General features: G+C 41.1%; 1 protein-coding gene across 1 annotated transcript in view; it reads left to right on the top strand.

Annotated features, from left to right (window-relative positions):
- The window catches only part of ndst2a (N-deacetylase/N-sulfotransferase (heparan glucosaminyl) 2a), an 86965-nt gene that overhangs the window by 28796 nt on the left and 39840 nt on the right, over positions 1-18329 (top strand). Inside the window, exons 2-3 of the mRNA XM_083923071.1 lie at positions 14777-14827; positions 16701-18251. Of these exons, the coding sequence (XP_083779197.1) occupies positions 17187-18251 (1065 nt within the window). The 5' untranslated portion in view covers positions 14777-14827; positions 16701-17186. The remainder of the gene's footprint in view (positions 1-14776; positions 14828-16700; positions 18252-18329) is intronic.

Below are 18329 nucleotides of genomic sequence, written 5' to 3'. Positions count from 1 at the left end.
CAGGTTTTCTTCCTGGATTGCCCTGTATTTAGCTCCATCCATCCTCCCATCGACTCTGACCAGCTTCCCTGTCCCTGCTGAAGAAAAATGAGTTCCTTGGTCTTCATGATGCTCTTTGTTGACTAGTGTTCTCTAACAAAGCACTGAGGTTTTCGCAGAACAGTTATATTTATACTGATACTAAATTACACACAGGTGGACTATTAATACAATTAGGTGACTTCTGAAGGCAACTGATTGCACTGCATTTTATTTAGGGGTATCAGAGTAGAGGGGGCTGAATACAAAAGCACATCAAACTTTTCAGATTTTTATTGGCTTAAAGTTTTATGTATCATTTTTGTTCCACTACACAATTATGTGTTACTTTGTGTTGGTCTATCACATAGAATATCAATAAAATACATTTAAGTTTGTGGTTGTAGAGTGACCAAATGTGAAAAAATTCAAGGGGTATGAATACTTTTTCAAGGCACTGTAACACCACATGGAGGTGAATTCATGTGTTAATTTAAATGTGAAAGTGCAATACAAATGCATACGTCCTAAAATCAATGAATAATCTTGATCCCAATATTGATAAAAAATAAATGTGATTACCATTCTGTCTATAAAGGCGCAGCCCCTATTGAGAAATACTAAAGTCACACTGGAGGATATAAAATGAATAGTCTTTCATAGTATTATGGTTATTTCGTATAGACTATTTATTTAAATAAAATATTATGATTTATATCGTAATCGAGATATGAAATTATGTATACCTGGATAGAAGATTTTGGCCATATTGTCCAGCTCTACTGGATCATTTGGCATAAGTAACACAACTTTCTGTTTAATGTGAAAGCAGTCAAAGCATTTTACTGTGCACATTTCTTTTTGTGTAACTGTAATATAATCACAGTTTAGTGGCACTGAATAAGGAGGTGACTATAATAAGCGGATTTCCCCTCTGTGACAGTCCCCTCTCTGATGCCTAGCTTGTTCATCTCTGCTCTTGAGGGGAGACACTATTAGTGCTGAGCTGTAGGACCAGGCCCACTTCTGTACTGAGAGCATACTGATGTCTGAGATAACACTTGATAATTATAAAGAGCAAGGCCCTGGGGTGCTTATCACAAAGAGGTAGTGTTTGTGTATGAGGGCGGGGCTTTTAATACCGTTTCCTACGCTACACATGTGGACTAAAACCAGCCACCGACACAAACATAGACTGTGTTTGACTACAAAGAGACAACAGCAATTACGGCTGTGCCGTCAGTCTGACACAGCACTGTGAAAGTGAAACAGTTCTAAATATACCATCGGCTATTATCAAAGAAAGATATGAACAAAACTAATTTATGCTAGAACACAAAATACTTTTAATAAGACACCCCTGTCAGAAATCAGAAATCACTCAGTTACCGGCTGCCTTGACCGCGAGCAGCACTGGACCTACGTGCACCCGTGGCTGCCTTTGACAGGTGCTCGTCGCCCAGAAAGAAAGGTTTTTTACGTTCACAGTGCAATTTAAAAATAATAAATGGGTTAGTCTAACTTTTCTCTCCACAGTCAAACAACGTAATTTGTGTCACAATTCCCGCTAGAACAGCTGCTTCTGTGAATGTAAGTAAACGAACCAAAGCACATGCCGCGTTGTCACATACCATTTTTCCATATCTGACTGCGATATTTAAATATCATTAATGCAACAAATATTTAAACATTGGTTTAATTTTTGCTGCAAGTTTTGCAGCTTGCTGTCCCTTTTTTAAAAAGTGGTTGTCACTGATGGCCAAGAACTGGTTGCCAATTTCTCCATTTCTTTTGTGGAGGACTTTGTAATGGAAATACAAAATATTAAGAATCATTAGAACATGTGTTTTATTTGTGTGCTTGCCAATCTGAAATTTTACCAAGTGACTATTTCTTCTTAAAACTGGCAAACCGGCCCCCCTCAGTCACTTAAGTGGGATGTCCTTTCATTACTGGATGATGTGTTGTTTTACCCTCTAATCTAGTTCACTTTTACCCAGTTGTCTTGTGCAGAGATGTGTGAGTGAGTGCATACCTGTTGGAAGCTTGTATGAACTAGTAGGGAGGAAAATCTTTGCGTAGACAATAATGGTCATAAATCACATAATATCACTAAACAACTGTTATACTAATAATGAACACTTACAATCACCAAAATGTGAATTGCAAAGCTAGCAAGCTAGATTTTTGTCAATGTACAGACCCAAACCAACATTGAATTAATCCTACTAAAAAGTATTGTATTCTGAAAAACTGTCATTCCATTTGATTTGATCAGAAAATATTGGGGTATTGTGTAAAATGTAAATAAAAACATGAAACTATGATTTGCAAATTCTTTTCAACCTCAATTGAATACATTACGTAGACAAGATATTTAATGTTCAGACTGATAAACTTTATTGTTTTTGAATTTGATCCCTGCAACACATTGCAAAAAAGCTGGTAAATGGGCATGTTACCACTGTGTTACATCACCTTTCACACTCGTTTTGGGAGCTGAGGACACTAATTGTTCATCATTCTTGCTTGATGTACATCTTCAGTTACTCAACAGACCGGGATCTCCGTTGTATTTTGCTCTTCATAATGCGACACACATTCTGGACTGCAGCAGACTAGTGTTATTTCTGAAAACGTTGAGTATGGTGTCCTGTTGGATTCTGTTATGTTATGCACTGTGAGTGACAGGTTACTGTGCCTTTAAGGTTTACAGCGGGAATGTACGACAGTGTCCTCAATTGGTGGCCCCCGGGCCAGATCTGGTCCGCAAAGGAATATTTCCTGGCTCTTTTGAGTTGAAGCCTGTGTGAAAAAGTAATTCATGGCCGCTGTCCTCTCTCGTATCTATCTCAGCGCAACTGTCTCCGGCGCGCTGGGAGACCTGCCCCACGCGCAGCCACAATGTTCTGCACGCTCCCGCTACGCTCTTCCTTGAGGGTTTCCGAATCCTCTTGGCAACAACCCGCAAGTTCTGCTCTGTTGTTATTCTTGCAATCGTTTCTGTCTGGTTAAATCATGGTTACATCACCACTGCAATGTCTCTTTCTACTCTAAAAAAAAAAAAGGATGACAGAGAAACCCAGCAATTCACCAGTGAATGGACAGATTCATTGTTTATTATAATTGTCACTGTGAAGCCTGTGTTTACTCGGCAACTAGTGTATATCGGTGTGTTTAACTTGATAAAGCATTATAAGAAAAATCATGCTAACTTCCAAACCCCATTCCCACTGAACTGTAAAAAATACTGTATGTATGTTAATTCTTGTCAGTCATTTTTTTGATGAATAAACTAACATTTCATATCTGCTTGTAAGCCTGGTAAAGTAACAAGTAACTGAAGTCTCAGATAAATGTAGTTGAGTAAAAAGTAGAATATTTCCACTGATTTGTAGTAGAGTGGAAGTATAAAGTAGTATAAAAAAAATACTAAAGTAAAGAGCCTTAAACTTGTCCTTTAGTCCAATAATTGAGTGAAAACCTCTCTTATGCTTAACAATTTTTTTTTAGTATTTCTCAATTCTCAGTGAAATAAAAGTGTTATTAACAGATAAAATTATACTTGTAGGCTAGTAGCTGCCTTATTTCTCAGAATCCTGACCATTTCAGAAGTTACAACTGTACAAAAGTAATACTGCAAAACTGGTATTTTTCCTTTTATAATTTTTAATACAATATAATATTTTAGTGTATAGTGTATTTTAAAATATCTTTTATCCTGAAATTCAACTGTGAAGCTACCTCATGTATTGAGGCTGACCGTCGTCATCGCGGTGGTCGTGGGTTTGACTCCACCCATCCATTCCTCTCTGTCATATAAATAAAAAAGGCTTGAATGGCACTCTTGCTGGAATATAATCTTTAAAAAAAAATCTCAAGGGGGAATTGTTGGGTCAATGTCATAACAATCATAAATAAGTCATAGTGTGTTGTTTACCTACTCTGTAAGGTGTCCTGAGATAACTTTTGTTATGACATGGAACTGTAAATAAAATGGAATCGATTTTAATTGGAAACTGAAAACCAGGGACGGCCAGTGGCACAGCGGTTAGAGCAGTTGCCCCATGTAAAGAGGCTGAAGGTCCTCAAGGAAGCGGCTGTGGGTTCGACTCCAACCTGTAGCCCTTTATTGCATGTCTCCCCCTCTCTTTCTCACCCCATTTCCTGTCTGTTCTTTATAATAAAGGCTTGAAAAAACTGCCCAAAAAATAATCTCAAAAAAAGGAAAAATCTGAAAACAAAACAAAAACAACAAACATATTTGTAGCAATTTAATGATGTCCATATCAACTGGTGTGCTCTTGTAGTTAAAAAAAAGTTCATATTTTATCCTCTCTCTGCAAGTAAGAAAGAATGGCAGCATTGGCTTTACTTTCAAGACCCGGAAGCTACGTTCATCTTTATTGTACAGTTTATGGTGTAAGAAACAGAACACATTGTAATCCAAATGCAAATGATTGTCCAGACCAAATTTCACACTGAATACTTGTGACTCAAGTGCCAGCAGGTTTAGGTGGAATATCGGAAATCATTCCCAGATAAAGAAACGATACAATGAACACAAAGTGAAGAGAGTATGGTAGCTAGCTGTGTCCTGTTTGTGCGTGTGTGTACTGGGATATCCAGGGCCATGGTAATATAAAATCTATAAGGGAAAGTGTGTGTTAGTACGCCTGTGATTATTCTCATTTGTCCAGATCATCGTTATCCCCAAAGAAATTTAAGTCAAAAGCAACTGGACTTGGTTGTTTGTCTAGGAAGACGTTTCACCTTTCATCCAAGAGGCTTCATCAGTTCATTTACGCATCTGATCAGGCTGGGAATGATCCAAACGTCTGGTGTGGAGAACTAGTTATTTAACCTCTAGTGAGGGCGTTCACAAGGCCGATGATGTCAACAGACGTTGGAGTGACAGTCGTTGGTGGGAAGTTGGTAGTTTGCCTTTCTTAAACTGTGATGTCCATATGGAGAATGACAGGAGCCTCCACATTGAGGTATACAGAGAACCCTCTCACACAGACCAATATCTACTGTTTGACTCTAACCACCCCCTGGAACACAAGTTTGGGGTTATTAGCACCCTGCAACAAAGAGCTGATAACGTACCCACCAGCTCACAGGCCCAAGGGGAACAACACAAGCACTTGAGAGGAGCTGGACTTTTGTGAAAATGGCAGCTGCTTCCAGAAAGAAAACTGAAGTGGTTGAGAGAAAATCAAAACAAGAGAAACAACATAGTCATCCCATATGTGGCTGGGGTAGCAGAGAAACTCAGGAGGATCTTCAACAAAAACTGCATCCCTGTGTATTTCAAACCCAGTAACACACTCAGACAGAGACTAGTACATCCCAAGGACCGAAAACCGCGCACCCACAAAAGCAAGCTGGTTTATGCTTCCCAATGCAATGAGGAATGCAAAGATATCTACATTGGAGAAACAAAACAACCACGGCATAAACGCATGGCCTAACAGAGGAGAGCTAACTCCCCAGGCCTAGACTCTGCTGTCAACTTACATCTCAAGGAGAAAGCCCACTCCTTTGAGGACAACCATGTCCAGATCCTGGACAGAGAGCATCGATGGTTTAAAAGAGTAGTAAAAGAAGCCATCTATGTAAAAGTAGAGAAACCATCACTAAACAGAGGAGGAGTTCTAACACCACTTATCTCTAATTTACAATGCTGCCCTTTCATCCCTTCCCAGGAGATTCAACAATCTAATCTCAAAGAACAATTGATCACAAAAGCCTCCTGTGACTCCAACGACTGCCGTTATAACCTAGTAGAGCACTAATGAAGTCGAAATCAACTTCCCACCAACGACTATCACTCCAACGACTGCCGTTAGGACTTGGGGCACAAAGTGTTCCAGTGACATCATCGCCCTTGTGAATGCCCTCACTAGCGGTTAAATAACTGGTTCTCCACACAGGACATTTGGACCAATCCCAGCCTGGTCAGATGCATAAATGAACTGATGAAGCCTCTTAGATGAGAGGTGAAACGTCTTCCTAGACAAACAACCAAGTCCAGTTGCTTTTGACTTAAATTTCTTTGGGGATAACATGTGTTAGTGCAGTTTATGAATCAGTAATGGGCTTGAGGATAGCAGTGCATTATTAATATCACTATTCAATCTGTTCTTTGGATGCACTGTATTGTTCACATGCTATGCATTGTTTGTTTTTAGTGTATTATACTTAGAAACCAGCAGGCACACTTTGACTCCGGATTCACGTTCAGCTTGTGAACATTTCTTTAGCAGAACTGTGGTCATAACAGGTATTAGCTTCAGCCGTACAAACACATCACCAATTCTCCATCTCAGGAACAGACATGGAGCAGGTAACATCGTACAAGTACCTCGGTGTGAACCTTGACACTGAGTTACTGTACAAAAAAATATGAGTAGACTCTACTTCCTTTGTAAACTCAGGTCTTTTGACATCTGCTAGTGGTGCAACAGATCATCATTCTTCCGTGATCCATTCGGATCAATATCTTTGGTTCGGCACACACGTGATCCATGGATTGATCTATAATAAAAAAATGTTCTGTACATGTTCAGTCCACACACTTGTTTAGAGCAGCGTGGTCATGGCAAGCAGAGGAACGGAGGAGCTTGAACGGAGGAGCTTGAACGGAGGCACTTGAACGGAGGCACTTGAATGCCCTGCGTCATTTAAATCCCCTGTATGGGAGCATTTTGGCTTCCCTGTCAAGTATAATGATGAAGGAAAGAGGTTAGTGGACAAAATCGTGACGGTGTGTAGGCACTGTGGCACAGGAAAAGCCAGAAGGCAGGAGTATGGCACACGAAAAGCCATATGGCACTGGAAACACATTGGCATGGCCACGCATTTGAAGCAACTTCACCCTGGTGTTTCAATGACTGGAGTGAAAATTAAGGCTGCTCAGAAACCGGTAATCACCACTGCATTTAGGCAGCCCCTTGCTGCACAATCCAACCCGGCTACAAGCATCCCAAACGCGGTGTGTTATAGCTACAGACATGAGGCCATATTCGGTTGTGCAAAACAAGGGCTTTAAACATGTGCTGAAAGTGCTTGAGCCACGTTAAGACATCCTGTTGCACACCCACTTAAACGAAAAAGTTGTACCAGATCTTTTTGAGCAGGAGAAGAAAAAGTTGTGCATGAGTATCTTCTGTTGCGCTCATGACAGACAGGTGGACGTCGGGGGGTGCAGAGCTATGTGACGATAACAGCTCACTTCATCACAGCAGAATGGGGGATGAGAAGTTCGGTGCTCCAGACACGCCCCCTCTACGAGAGTCACACAGGCACTCATCTTGCACAGGTACTGACACAAGCAGTGGAGGAATGGATGATGAAGAGGCCCAGTACTAATATCCCAGTAACAACTGATAATGGCAAAAATCAAATAAATGCAGTGAATGAGGCAGGACAGGGTCCACAGATAGGGTGCTTTGCACGTGTAGTGAATTTGGCATCACAGAAGCGAAGTTGATTTTATATATTTGAATTTAACAAGTGTTAATAAACAAAAGACAAACTTATGTTTATTTGTCTTGTCATTTTTTATTTTTTTTTAGCTGTTCTGAAATATGTTCCGATCCTTGATTCTGATCACAGAAAAGATCTGAACCGGGAGTTTTTTGATTGGTTACGCCCCTAACATCTGCAACAGGACGCTCCAAATGTTTTATCAGTTCGTAGTGGCAAGCACCATCTTCTTTGCAGCAGTGTGCTGGGGTGCGGTAATAAAGGGGGAAGACTTTTAGACCTCCAGACCTGTGCATTCCAGCTGACCATATTTTTTTAATGAATAAATGTTGTGTGAGTGCCTAGGGTGTTTTTATTGCTACAAATTTTATTGTTTATAAGACAAGTGATAGTATATATGACTAATAGTTATAATAGTAGCAGGAAGCATCATGCCGGACAACGGCAGCAGGCACCACCACGATCGGCAGAGACCTGCGAGACGACAAAGCACAAACAACTCCGGGGAAGAAGTTGAATTAGTAACATGCATTGATGAGACATGAATGATACAGAGAGGAGAGAAGCTCAGTGTATCAGGAAAAGTATTATCCCCTGGCAGACTAGGCCTATAGCAGCATCATTAAGCAGAAAAAAACATCTTAAAAAAATTACAACATAGCTAAGGGCTTGTAGGCCCTAGCTGTAAGCTTTATCAAAAAGGAAAGTTTTAAGTTTACTCTTAAATATGGGGACAGTGTCTGCCTCCAGAATAACACTTGGGAGTTGGTTCCAGAGGAGAAGAGCTTGGTAGATTTTACTTTTGGAGACTCTAGGAATGACTAGTAGCCCTTCATTCTCAGATCGCAGCAATCTAGTCGGGTAATACGGTACTATGAGCTCTTTAAAATACGACAGAGCCTGACCAATAAGAGCTTTGTAGGTAAGGAGAAGGATTCTAAATTCTATTCTAGATTTTACAGGTAGCCAGTGCAAAGAAGCTAAGACAGGAGAAATATGTTCTCTTCAATTTTTTTACTTAGTACTCCAGCTGCAGCATTTTGGACCAACTGGAGACTCTTAACAGACTTATTGGAGCAGCCTGATAATAAGGAGTTGCAATAGTCCAGCCTAGAAGTAATAAATGCTTGGACTTGTTTTCTGCATCTTTCTGAGACACAATGTTCCTAACTTTCGCAATATTACGCAGTACTTGTCGTTAATTTTATGTGAGAATCGAAGGCCATATCCTGATAAAAAATAACACCCAGATTCCTTACTGTGGGGCTGGAGGACAACACAACATCATTCAGAGTAACAATTTCTTTAGCTATTGAGTTTCAGAGGCTTTTGGGGCCAAGTACAATAACTTTTTTTCTGAGTTTAACATCAGAAAATTGCAGGTCATCAAGCTTTTTATTTCCTTAATGCACATTTGAAGTTTAGTAAACTGATTGGTTTCTTCTGGTTTGATCGACAAATATAATTGTGTATTATCAGCATAACAATGAAAATTGATGGAGTGCTTCCTTATAATATTTCCTAAGGGAAGCATATATAAGGTGAATAGAATCGGTCCAAGGACAGAACCCTGTGGGAGTCCGTGACTAACTTAAATGTGCATGGAGGATTTGTCATTAATATGTACAAACTGAGATCTATCTGATAAATACGACTTAAGAAGAAGAAAGAAAATATCTGCGTCCACACGAACCAGTGAAAACAGCTGAAAACGCTGTAATACATATGCCGGGCCTTGGTGTGGCGCTGTAACTGCCACAGAAATACACCAACACGGAGAAGAAGACACGGAGCTCCGCTGTTGTGTAGAATCATAATACAAACACCGGAGAGTTTGTCGCCTTTGGCGACTTTCCAAATCCTCATCCATCCTAGGGAGAAATTTGTCGACTTTTTCTGGTGTTATTGGAGACTTGGTGGTGGGGTTTTGGACTCTGATGTAGACACTGATGCACGAAACACTCTGTAGTAACTGATCTCAACGAGCAGCGGGTGCTGCTGTAAGCCCTTTCCCGTCCCAAAGCACTCACAGGCGGGCACTGTCTCGCTACTTTTTGTGACCTTCTTGGCCATTTTAATTCACAAAAAGCTACTACCGACGAATTTAGCGTCGTATTAAGACCATCAGGGAAAAGGGAGAAATATATGGTCGGCCTAAGACATTCCCATGCATGTGGCTCAGAGTACAGTACAGTTCAGTTTATGGGTCCGTGTCTCTCTCCACACAGCAGCGCTGTTCTTGTTATTTGACGCCGCGGGGGTTAGAGGTCCGAAGTGTGGAGATGACGGCATCGTTAACAAAGTATGCATTTTCGCCATCCAGACGACAACGCCCCAGGGAGCTTTCCTAAATATTCCCACTCTGAGACCAGGTTACAGAAAATACCGTTTACAGCAGGGCTGCCCAATCCTGCTCCTGGAGGGCCACTATCCTGCATGTTTTAGGTTTCTCCCTGCTCTTACGGTCTAACGCTTTTCAAACCTGTGACAAGCTTCAGCTGCTTGATAATGAGCACATCATTAGATTCAGGTGTGTTGGAGCAGAGAGAAACCTAAAACATGCAGGACAGTGGCCCTCAAGGAGCAGGGTTGGGCAGCCCTGGTTTACAGGCTCCGATAACGCCAGCTGCGTGTGGATGGCCGGCCTAACCGGTATTAAAAATGTACATTTACATGAAAACGCATTCTTGTGTGGACACCACCTAAGTAAAACATGTACAGAGACTAGTCCTTTGTCTGAAGCTATTAGAAGGTCGTTAGTAATTTTTACCAGTGCTGTCTCAGTGCTATGATTCACTCTAAATCCTGACAGGAAGTCCTCAAATAACTCATTATGTAAAAAGTCACACAGCTGATTGGCGACTAATTTCTTGAGGATTTTACAGAGAAAGGGAAGGTTAGATATAGGTCTATAGTTGGCTAGTACTTCAGGATCAAGACTGGGCTTTTTAAGAAGAGGTTTAATTACAGCTACTTTAAAAGACTGTGGTACATAACCTGCTGATAAAGACATATTAATCATATCAAATACAGTGTGCTAACTAAAGGTAACACTTCTTTAAGTAACCTAGTTGGAATAGAGTCTAGGAGACAAGTAGAAGGCTTTGATGCCGAAATAGTAGAGGTTAATTTGTTAAGGTCAACTGTAGAAAGTCAGCCCAAGTATACGTACAGTTGTTTCTAAGGTTCCTGGGTTTGAAGAAAAATGAATGCCAAGCGTGTTGATTTTGTCTGTAATAGTTAGAATTTTATCATTAAAGAAGGTCATGAAGTCGTTACTACTGTTATAGGATTGCATTGCTCAATAGAGCTGGGGCTCTCTGTCAGCCTGGCTACAGTGCTGAAAAGAAATCTAGGATTGTTCTTATTCTCCTCTATTAAAGATTAGTAATAGGCTGCTCTGGCATTATGGAGGGCCTTCCTATATGAAATATATATATTTCTTGCCAAACTAAACGAGATTCCTCCAATTTAGTGGAGCGCTATTTACTTTTTTGAGATACTTTTTTTAATTAACTGGTTTGTGAGTTATACCACGGAGCTAACTTCCTCTGTTTCATTATCATCTTTTTTAAAGGAGCAACAGAGTCAAGTGTTGTTCGTAGTGAGCCTGCAACACTGTCAACAAGGTGATGGTAATGGACTTGTACTTATATAGCGCCTTTCTAGTCTACTCAAGGCGCTTCACAGTGTTTGTCACATTCACCCATTCACACAGACATTCACACTGATGGCAGTGGACTTCTACATACCATCTAATCTGATCTAACCATTCACACCACATTTACACACCCATGCGCAGCACGGGGAGCAATTCAGGGTTCAGTGTCTTGCCCAAGGACACTTCGACATGTGGACCGGGGGGAGATGGGGATCGAACCACCAATCTCTCGAACAGAGGACGACCAAGCCACAGCCGCCCCAATGATGATCAAGTGATCAATTTCAGAGAAACTAACGTTAATACAGGAATCTTGAATATTAGGATAAGGCATTAAATCAAATGCAGATGGAATAGCTTCCTTAAATTTAGTTACAGCACTATTAGATAAACATCTGTTGTAGAAACTTTTGCCCAGAGGTGGGTAGTAATATGAATTCAAAAGTTATTGAATAATGGTCTGATAAAATAGGATTCTGTGAAAAAACTATTAAGTCATTGATTTCCACACCATAAGCCAAAACAAGAGTGTGATTAAAACAGTGAGTAGGTTTATGTACACTCTGACTAAAACCAATCATATCTAATAGAGAAATAAACTACTACTACTAAGGCTGCTATTATCAACGTCCACGTGAATATTGAAATCTCCTACAATGATTACTTAGATTTAGGGACTAAATTTGACAGAAACTCTGAGAATTCAGATAGAAATTTAGAGGATGGAACGGGAGCACGGTACACTATAACAAGTATAATTGGCTGCACAGTTTTACAGGTTGAATGTGAAAGACAAAGAACAATACTTTCAAATTAATTATAATTCAGTTTAGGTTTAGGGTTGATTAATAGGCCTGAGTCATAAATAGCTGCAACGCCTCCTCCTCGACCACTGCCTTGAGGAATATGAGTATTAATATGACTGGGAGGAGTGGATTCATTTGGGCTAACATATTCTTCATGACACAGCCAGGTTTCAGTCAGACAGAGTAAATCAATATGGTTATCTGATATCAGCTCATTTACTAATACAGCTTAAGATGACAGAGATCTGATGTTTAAAAGTCTACATTTTATTTTCTGATTTTGTTGCATTATCGCAGATTTTGTGTTGATTTGTATCAAGTTTTTCTGTGTAGCTCCTCTGTTGTGAGTCAGTGGAGAAACATCTGCCCATTACTGGTAATGGGCAGTTTTTTAGACTGAGAACCCAAAAGTAGCAGTCAGGGGATTTGGTTCCAAATTTGTGTTGAGGGCCTGTTTGAGGGTTTGGAATATATTGTACCAAAATTCAGCAAGCTTCAGGTACGTCTAGAACATGTGTGCGTGGTTGGCTGAGGACTGCTTACAACAGTTACAAGAACTACTGTGACTAGGGTATATCTAAGCCAATTTAACGTTGGTAAAATGGGCTCCATGAAGCACCTCCCACTGTAATAGGCCGTGCCTGGCACAGATCGAGGATGAGTGGTTTTTTAAATGTTCGTCCACTGGACCATCCTTTTCCCACGCACTTTTAGGTGATACAGTGGGGACTGAGCTCAGTAGAGCAATCTTATTATTGTAAATGACAGATATCAGTTGTTTGTGTTGTACGTTGAGAGACATCTCAACTTCAGGGGGGCGGTTCGGAAAATGTGGGAATTGCTTTTGGATAAAATGCCTCATTTGAAGGTACCAAAAAAATGGCAATCAAGCAGACTGTATTTGTTGGACATAGATGCAAAGGACGTAAAAACACCTTCGTCATACAGGTCATTAAGCGTTTTGAGGCCCTTATCTGACCATGTGTGAAACGTAGGATCGGTACATGAAGGGAGAAGCGCATAGTTATTCAAAACTGGGGCAAGGGTCGAAGCCCTGTGCAAGCCGTGCTGCTTCCTGAACTGGATCCAGATTTTAATGGTATTGCATTTATCTAACAACAGCTGGAAGTTCTTTTGAAAAAGGTTCCTGAAGGAGCTGGTGATAAACGCCCAAATACTTGAACCCCTTGTCAGCTGTTTTACAGGGATATATGTACTGTGGGATTGATCTTGCCAAACTGTTGACAAAAAAAAGCTCACTCTTCTGAATATTCGATGTATACCTTGATAGGTGCCCAAACTGATCCAGAATTGATAAAACTGGGGGGAGGGAGAATGTGGGGTATGAAATTAATAAGAGAAGGTCATCGCCATATAGAGAGAGTTTGTGGACAAGACCAAAACGAGTGATGCCTTCAAACTCATTCTGGGTTCTAAGCCAGGTGGTTAACGGCTCAGTGGCTATGTTGAACAACAAGGGTGAGAGCGGACAGCCCTGCCTGGTCCCACCTTAGAGAGGGAAATATGCTGAACAGACACTGTTAGAGAGGTAGAGGGGGTTACATACAGAAGCTTAACCCAAGAAATAAAATTAGAATCAAAGCTAAATTTCCCCAAAAAGGAAAAATAGAAAACCCCACTCCACCCGGTCGTAGGCTCTCTGCATCTAGTGCCACTACAACCTCAGGAGTGTCCGACCCAGGTGAGAATATGATGTTGAGCAGCCTTCTTGTGTTGTAGAATAGATGTCTTCCTAATATGAAGCCTGTCTGGTCTAGTGAAATTATTGATGACATCACACTTTGGAGATGGAGGATGAGGACTAGGGGTGGAATGGTTTATTAAAAAAAGTCCCGTTCGGTACGCTTGTCACAGTTCGGTAAACATGTTTACGGTTCGGTACACACAACAAACAGAAGCTTGATGCACTTTGAGGCCTATGACTAATATTTACATTGATAAAATAAAGACAATATACTGTATGCATGCCTATGTCGCTGTAGTGTTTTACAATATCCATTAATGTGATGCTTATATTTTTTTGGCCCCTCATTTTGGATCATTTTTGTCAACCGACCTCAATTCCTAATTAATTGGATAACCCTGATGTAGCCTATTTCAGTCAGTTCAGTGATTGCTGTTTGTGCGTATTTTAGTGAAAGAAAACCTATTTTCTTCATTTTTTCTAATAATAATAATGTAAAAGTGTTTATATTCTTACCTAGAAGGCAAACAATTGTTTACCTTTTTTACAAATAAATATATAAATGTAGCAATGTGTCCACTACTGTTTCAAAATCTCACTTCACTTTCATTTAAGATTGTTACAATTATCCCTTAGCAAGCTGCCTTATTATTTCAGTTTTTGCATGATTTGCATTTTTTTAATTATTAGTCTACAGATCTGATACATGGTATTTTTAGAATCTAAAAGAAATAGAAAAAAACAACCAAACCGAACCGAAAAAAACGTGACCCCAAAACCGTGATATGAACCGAAGATTGGATTTTGTGAACCGTTCCACCCCTATTGGACACATAATTAGATTTTTTACTTTTTATCAAATAATGAGTTATTATTTGTACTTATTTAACCAAAAAGGTTTCATGTCCATATAAATCTTGAACTACTCCAACTGTCTGTCAGCTATCTCCAAATAACTAGCTTCAAGTATACTGTAGAAGGCCTTGCTTGTCTTCATCTCATGTTGACAGCTTCCATTTTGCTCAAACTGTTTTACCAACATTTGTCTCTCTCTCTCTTTCTCTGTCTCTCTCTCCCCCTCCCTCCCTCCTGCAGGTATTTTCCTGATTTGGATTAGAAGGTTTTCAGATCTGCAGTGTTTTCCAGGTGAGACCTGAGCCATTTTCACATTTGACCTCCGGACAATGTCACGAAAAATTAGGTCCAGACATAGTCCAGAGTTCCCCTTTCACACATGTAGCACACAGCAACAGCTTCTCTGTGAAAGACTCAATCCAAATGTCTGGTCTTCACTGCACTTGCAGACTCGCAGACTTTGCAGGCTGTTCAGATCCACACTTTATTCAGCCCACAAGGGGCCTTAAGTGGACTTTCTACAGACTTCTAGCAAGTCTGCTCGGGGTGCAGACTTCCCCAGATTTTATTGATTTAATTGCCCACAATCAAGGATTAAAATTAACGATGTCCCGTTGTCCCGGGGTCCTGGGGTCGTTATTAATTGTCATTGGGTGGATCACTATTCTCTCTCGGGTTAACCTCGGGACTAAGAGAGTGTTGTGGGCACTGACTTAATATTTCTTGTTTAAGTTTTCAACACTTTCTGCAAACCAGAACAGGTTTGCGGTCGGTGGAATAAATGGAAAAAGGACTGAGCTTCCTTCAATTGGCTGGCATGCTCCACAACCATAAGGATGCGCAGGTCTCGGGGCGGAAAGCTTTTAGTGGCTAATGATGCCAGTTTAAGCTAGAAAGCTAGGAAACTGTGGGAACTGCGATTTTAAATAACTACGTCAGATACTACGTCAGATTGATACTTTAACCTTCCACACATTCTTCCCTCTGATATTATTATGTTAAGATATTCCATCACTTTCATCTTATTATATACAGTAGACTCTAGTAGTAACTGGTAAGCAGATTAGCATTGTCTGCTAGCTAGCTAACGTAACACAAATACACTGATGAAACAAGGTAACAACACACCTAAACTGTATACTCACCACACCGAGATTGTTGATTATCATACTCGACTATTCTGGTTATGGTGGTAAAAGCAAATTATCCACAAGTTATCCAACAACAACAAAACAGGTAGACTGTCCAAGTTTACATTAGCGGGGATAGCCAGCTCTAAATCTATCTATGTTATCGTTATTTTGGTTTAAAACAAACCTCTGATACTTTAATTTGCTGGTTCAATGTCCTCATGACAAATTCACCTCACAAAATGCAGTCACTAAATGGTGGAGCAGACGCAGAAGGTCACGTAGACTGAGGGTGTTGGTCGGTTGTCATCTTGAATAGAATAGAATAGCCTTTATTGTCATTGTGTTGCATACAACAAAATTGTGCAACTCCTTTTGGTGCATTAAACAAACAAACAATAAGAACAATTAAAAACAATATAAGCAAATCTAGTCTGGAAATAAATATATTATTCTATCAACATAATGTATTGATGTAAAAGATATTTGGGAGGATTCGGGATGGTTCAAAATGTTTTTCGGGACGATTCCGGGACGGTAATGAAAAAAGTTAGTTTTAACCCCTGCCCACAATTCACTACAATATCGACGTGACATAGTGTTTCCAGTTACTGAATCAAAAAAACAGAACAAACTTATTATGAATTTGCAAAACAATCACTGAATGAAGAATAGGCTGTAGAAGTGCTGAAGTGAAAGCTGTGTACATGATTGTAGTTGTCATTCAACATTTCCAAAGCAAGAGTGATACAGACTTGAGGCCCATATATCAGCGGCTCTGCAGTCTTTTGCCTTCACACAATTGACATGCTGACAGTGAACACGGACAGAAGTCCGCATGGGCTCAGCTCGCAAATTTAGAGGGTGGACATTTGGATTGAGCCTTTGGCGCGTTCTCACTTACTGGAAATACTTTTCGACTCAATGTTGATTGAAATACTTACTTCTTCCCTGTTGTCCTCCTGCACCTCCTTCATCTTGCTCTGCTCCCCACTTCTTTCCTCCTCTTACTCTTCTCTATCCTCATCTTTTAGGGGTCTTTCTGGGATGTCCAGGCTAGGTGGCCTGAGGGGGATCAGTCCTGAAACACAGACCAAAGAAAGAGAGAACTGACCAAGCAGCAAATTTGGATCTGATATTCAGGACACTTGGTCCTCAGACAGAGATCACCTTTGCTGGTGTTAGCTTTTATTCCACCAACTTCCATTTCTCCCTCTTGTCCCCTAGTATTTGACATTCCATCCATCAATTAATCATCTCTCCTTCCCTCTATCCCATTTTCAGTCAGTCATCTGAGAGTATGTTTTGCGCCGCAAAGCTAGAAGTGGAGAGCAGGTAATGGATGATGCTGGCCATGGTGACCTAGTGTAAATGGCTATTCCTCAGCACAGCTCAGTGCTGGTATCTACTGCTCAGTCTTCCTCCGTCACTCCCCGCTCCTCTCACACCTACTCCACATCTCTGCTCTCCTTCCCTGTTCACCGTTACTGCTTGCTTCCCAGTCCTGCCTCTCCCCCACCATGGTAGGTGCAGGCTGGAAGCTACTGCGAGGTGTCCGCCAGCTTGAGCTTCACCGTCTCATCCTGGCACTCATCATCTTCTGCTTACTGTCCATGGCCTTTTTAGCTTACTACGTCTCCAACAGCCCCAAAATCAAGGAGGCCCCCCCCTTACCCTTTAGTGACTGTGGTGGAGGAGGGGGCATGTCGATGGGAGTGAGTACTGGGGCTGCTGGAGGAGGGCCAGGTGTCCAGAGGGCGCCTCTTTTCCTTCCCCAGCGCCAAGGCAGACTAAGACAGGTAAAGGCGATGGACAATTCCAGGACAGAGCCCGTAGTTCTGGTCTTTGTAGAGAGCATCTACTCCCAGCTGGGCCAGGAGATTGTAGCCATATTAGAGTCTAGCCGCTTCCACTATCGGACAGAGATTGCTCCTGGTAAAGGAGACATGCCCACATTGACGGAGAATAACCATGGACGCTACACACTGATCATCTATGAAAATGTGTTGAAATATGTAAATCTGGATGCATGGAACCGTGACTTGCTGGACAAGTACTGTGCTGAGTATGGAGTAGGTGTCATTGGCTTTTTCAAAGCTAATGAAAACTCTCTTCTCAGTGCACAGCTCAAAGGTTTCCCCCTCTTTCTACACTCACACCTTGGACTCAGGGACTACCGTATCAACCCAAATGCTCCTCTACTCTACATCACCAAGCCAAACCAGGTGGAGCAGGGCTTTTTACCAGGGGATGACTGGACCATTTTCCAGTCCAACCACTCTACTTATGAACCAGTGCTTCTGGCCAGCACCAAGTCCTCTGAGGCATTGGACCATTTTGGACCTAGCCCGTTGCGGGCCCTCCACGCCACAGTGGTCCAAGACTTGGGGCTCCACGATGGCATTCAAAGAGTTCTATTTGGGAACAATCTCAACTACTGGCTTCATAAATTAGTGTTTGTAGACTCCATTGCCTACCTGACAGGAAAGAGACTGTGTTTGTCCTTGGACCGCCACATCCTGGTGGACGTGGATGATATATTCGTTGGCAAGGAGGGAACCCGTATGAAGGTGTCAGATGTGGAGGTGGGTGAGCTTAAGTCACACAAGACATTAACTGTAGTTACTTTGCGTAGTGGTTGATTGTGGCATGTTAGCACACAT

The sequence above is a fragment of the Echiichthys vipera genome, assembly GCF_963691815.1.
Source record: "Echiichthys vipera genome assembly, chromosome: 11".
NCBI classification, from domain to species: Eukaryota; Metazoa; Chordata; class Actinopteri; order Perciformes; family Trachinidae; genus Echiichthys; species Echiichthys vipera.
Note: the sequence above shows the minus strand (reverse complement) of the source record. Positions and strands in the feature narration are given on the sequence as shown.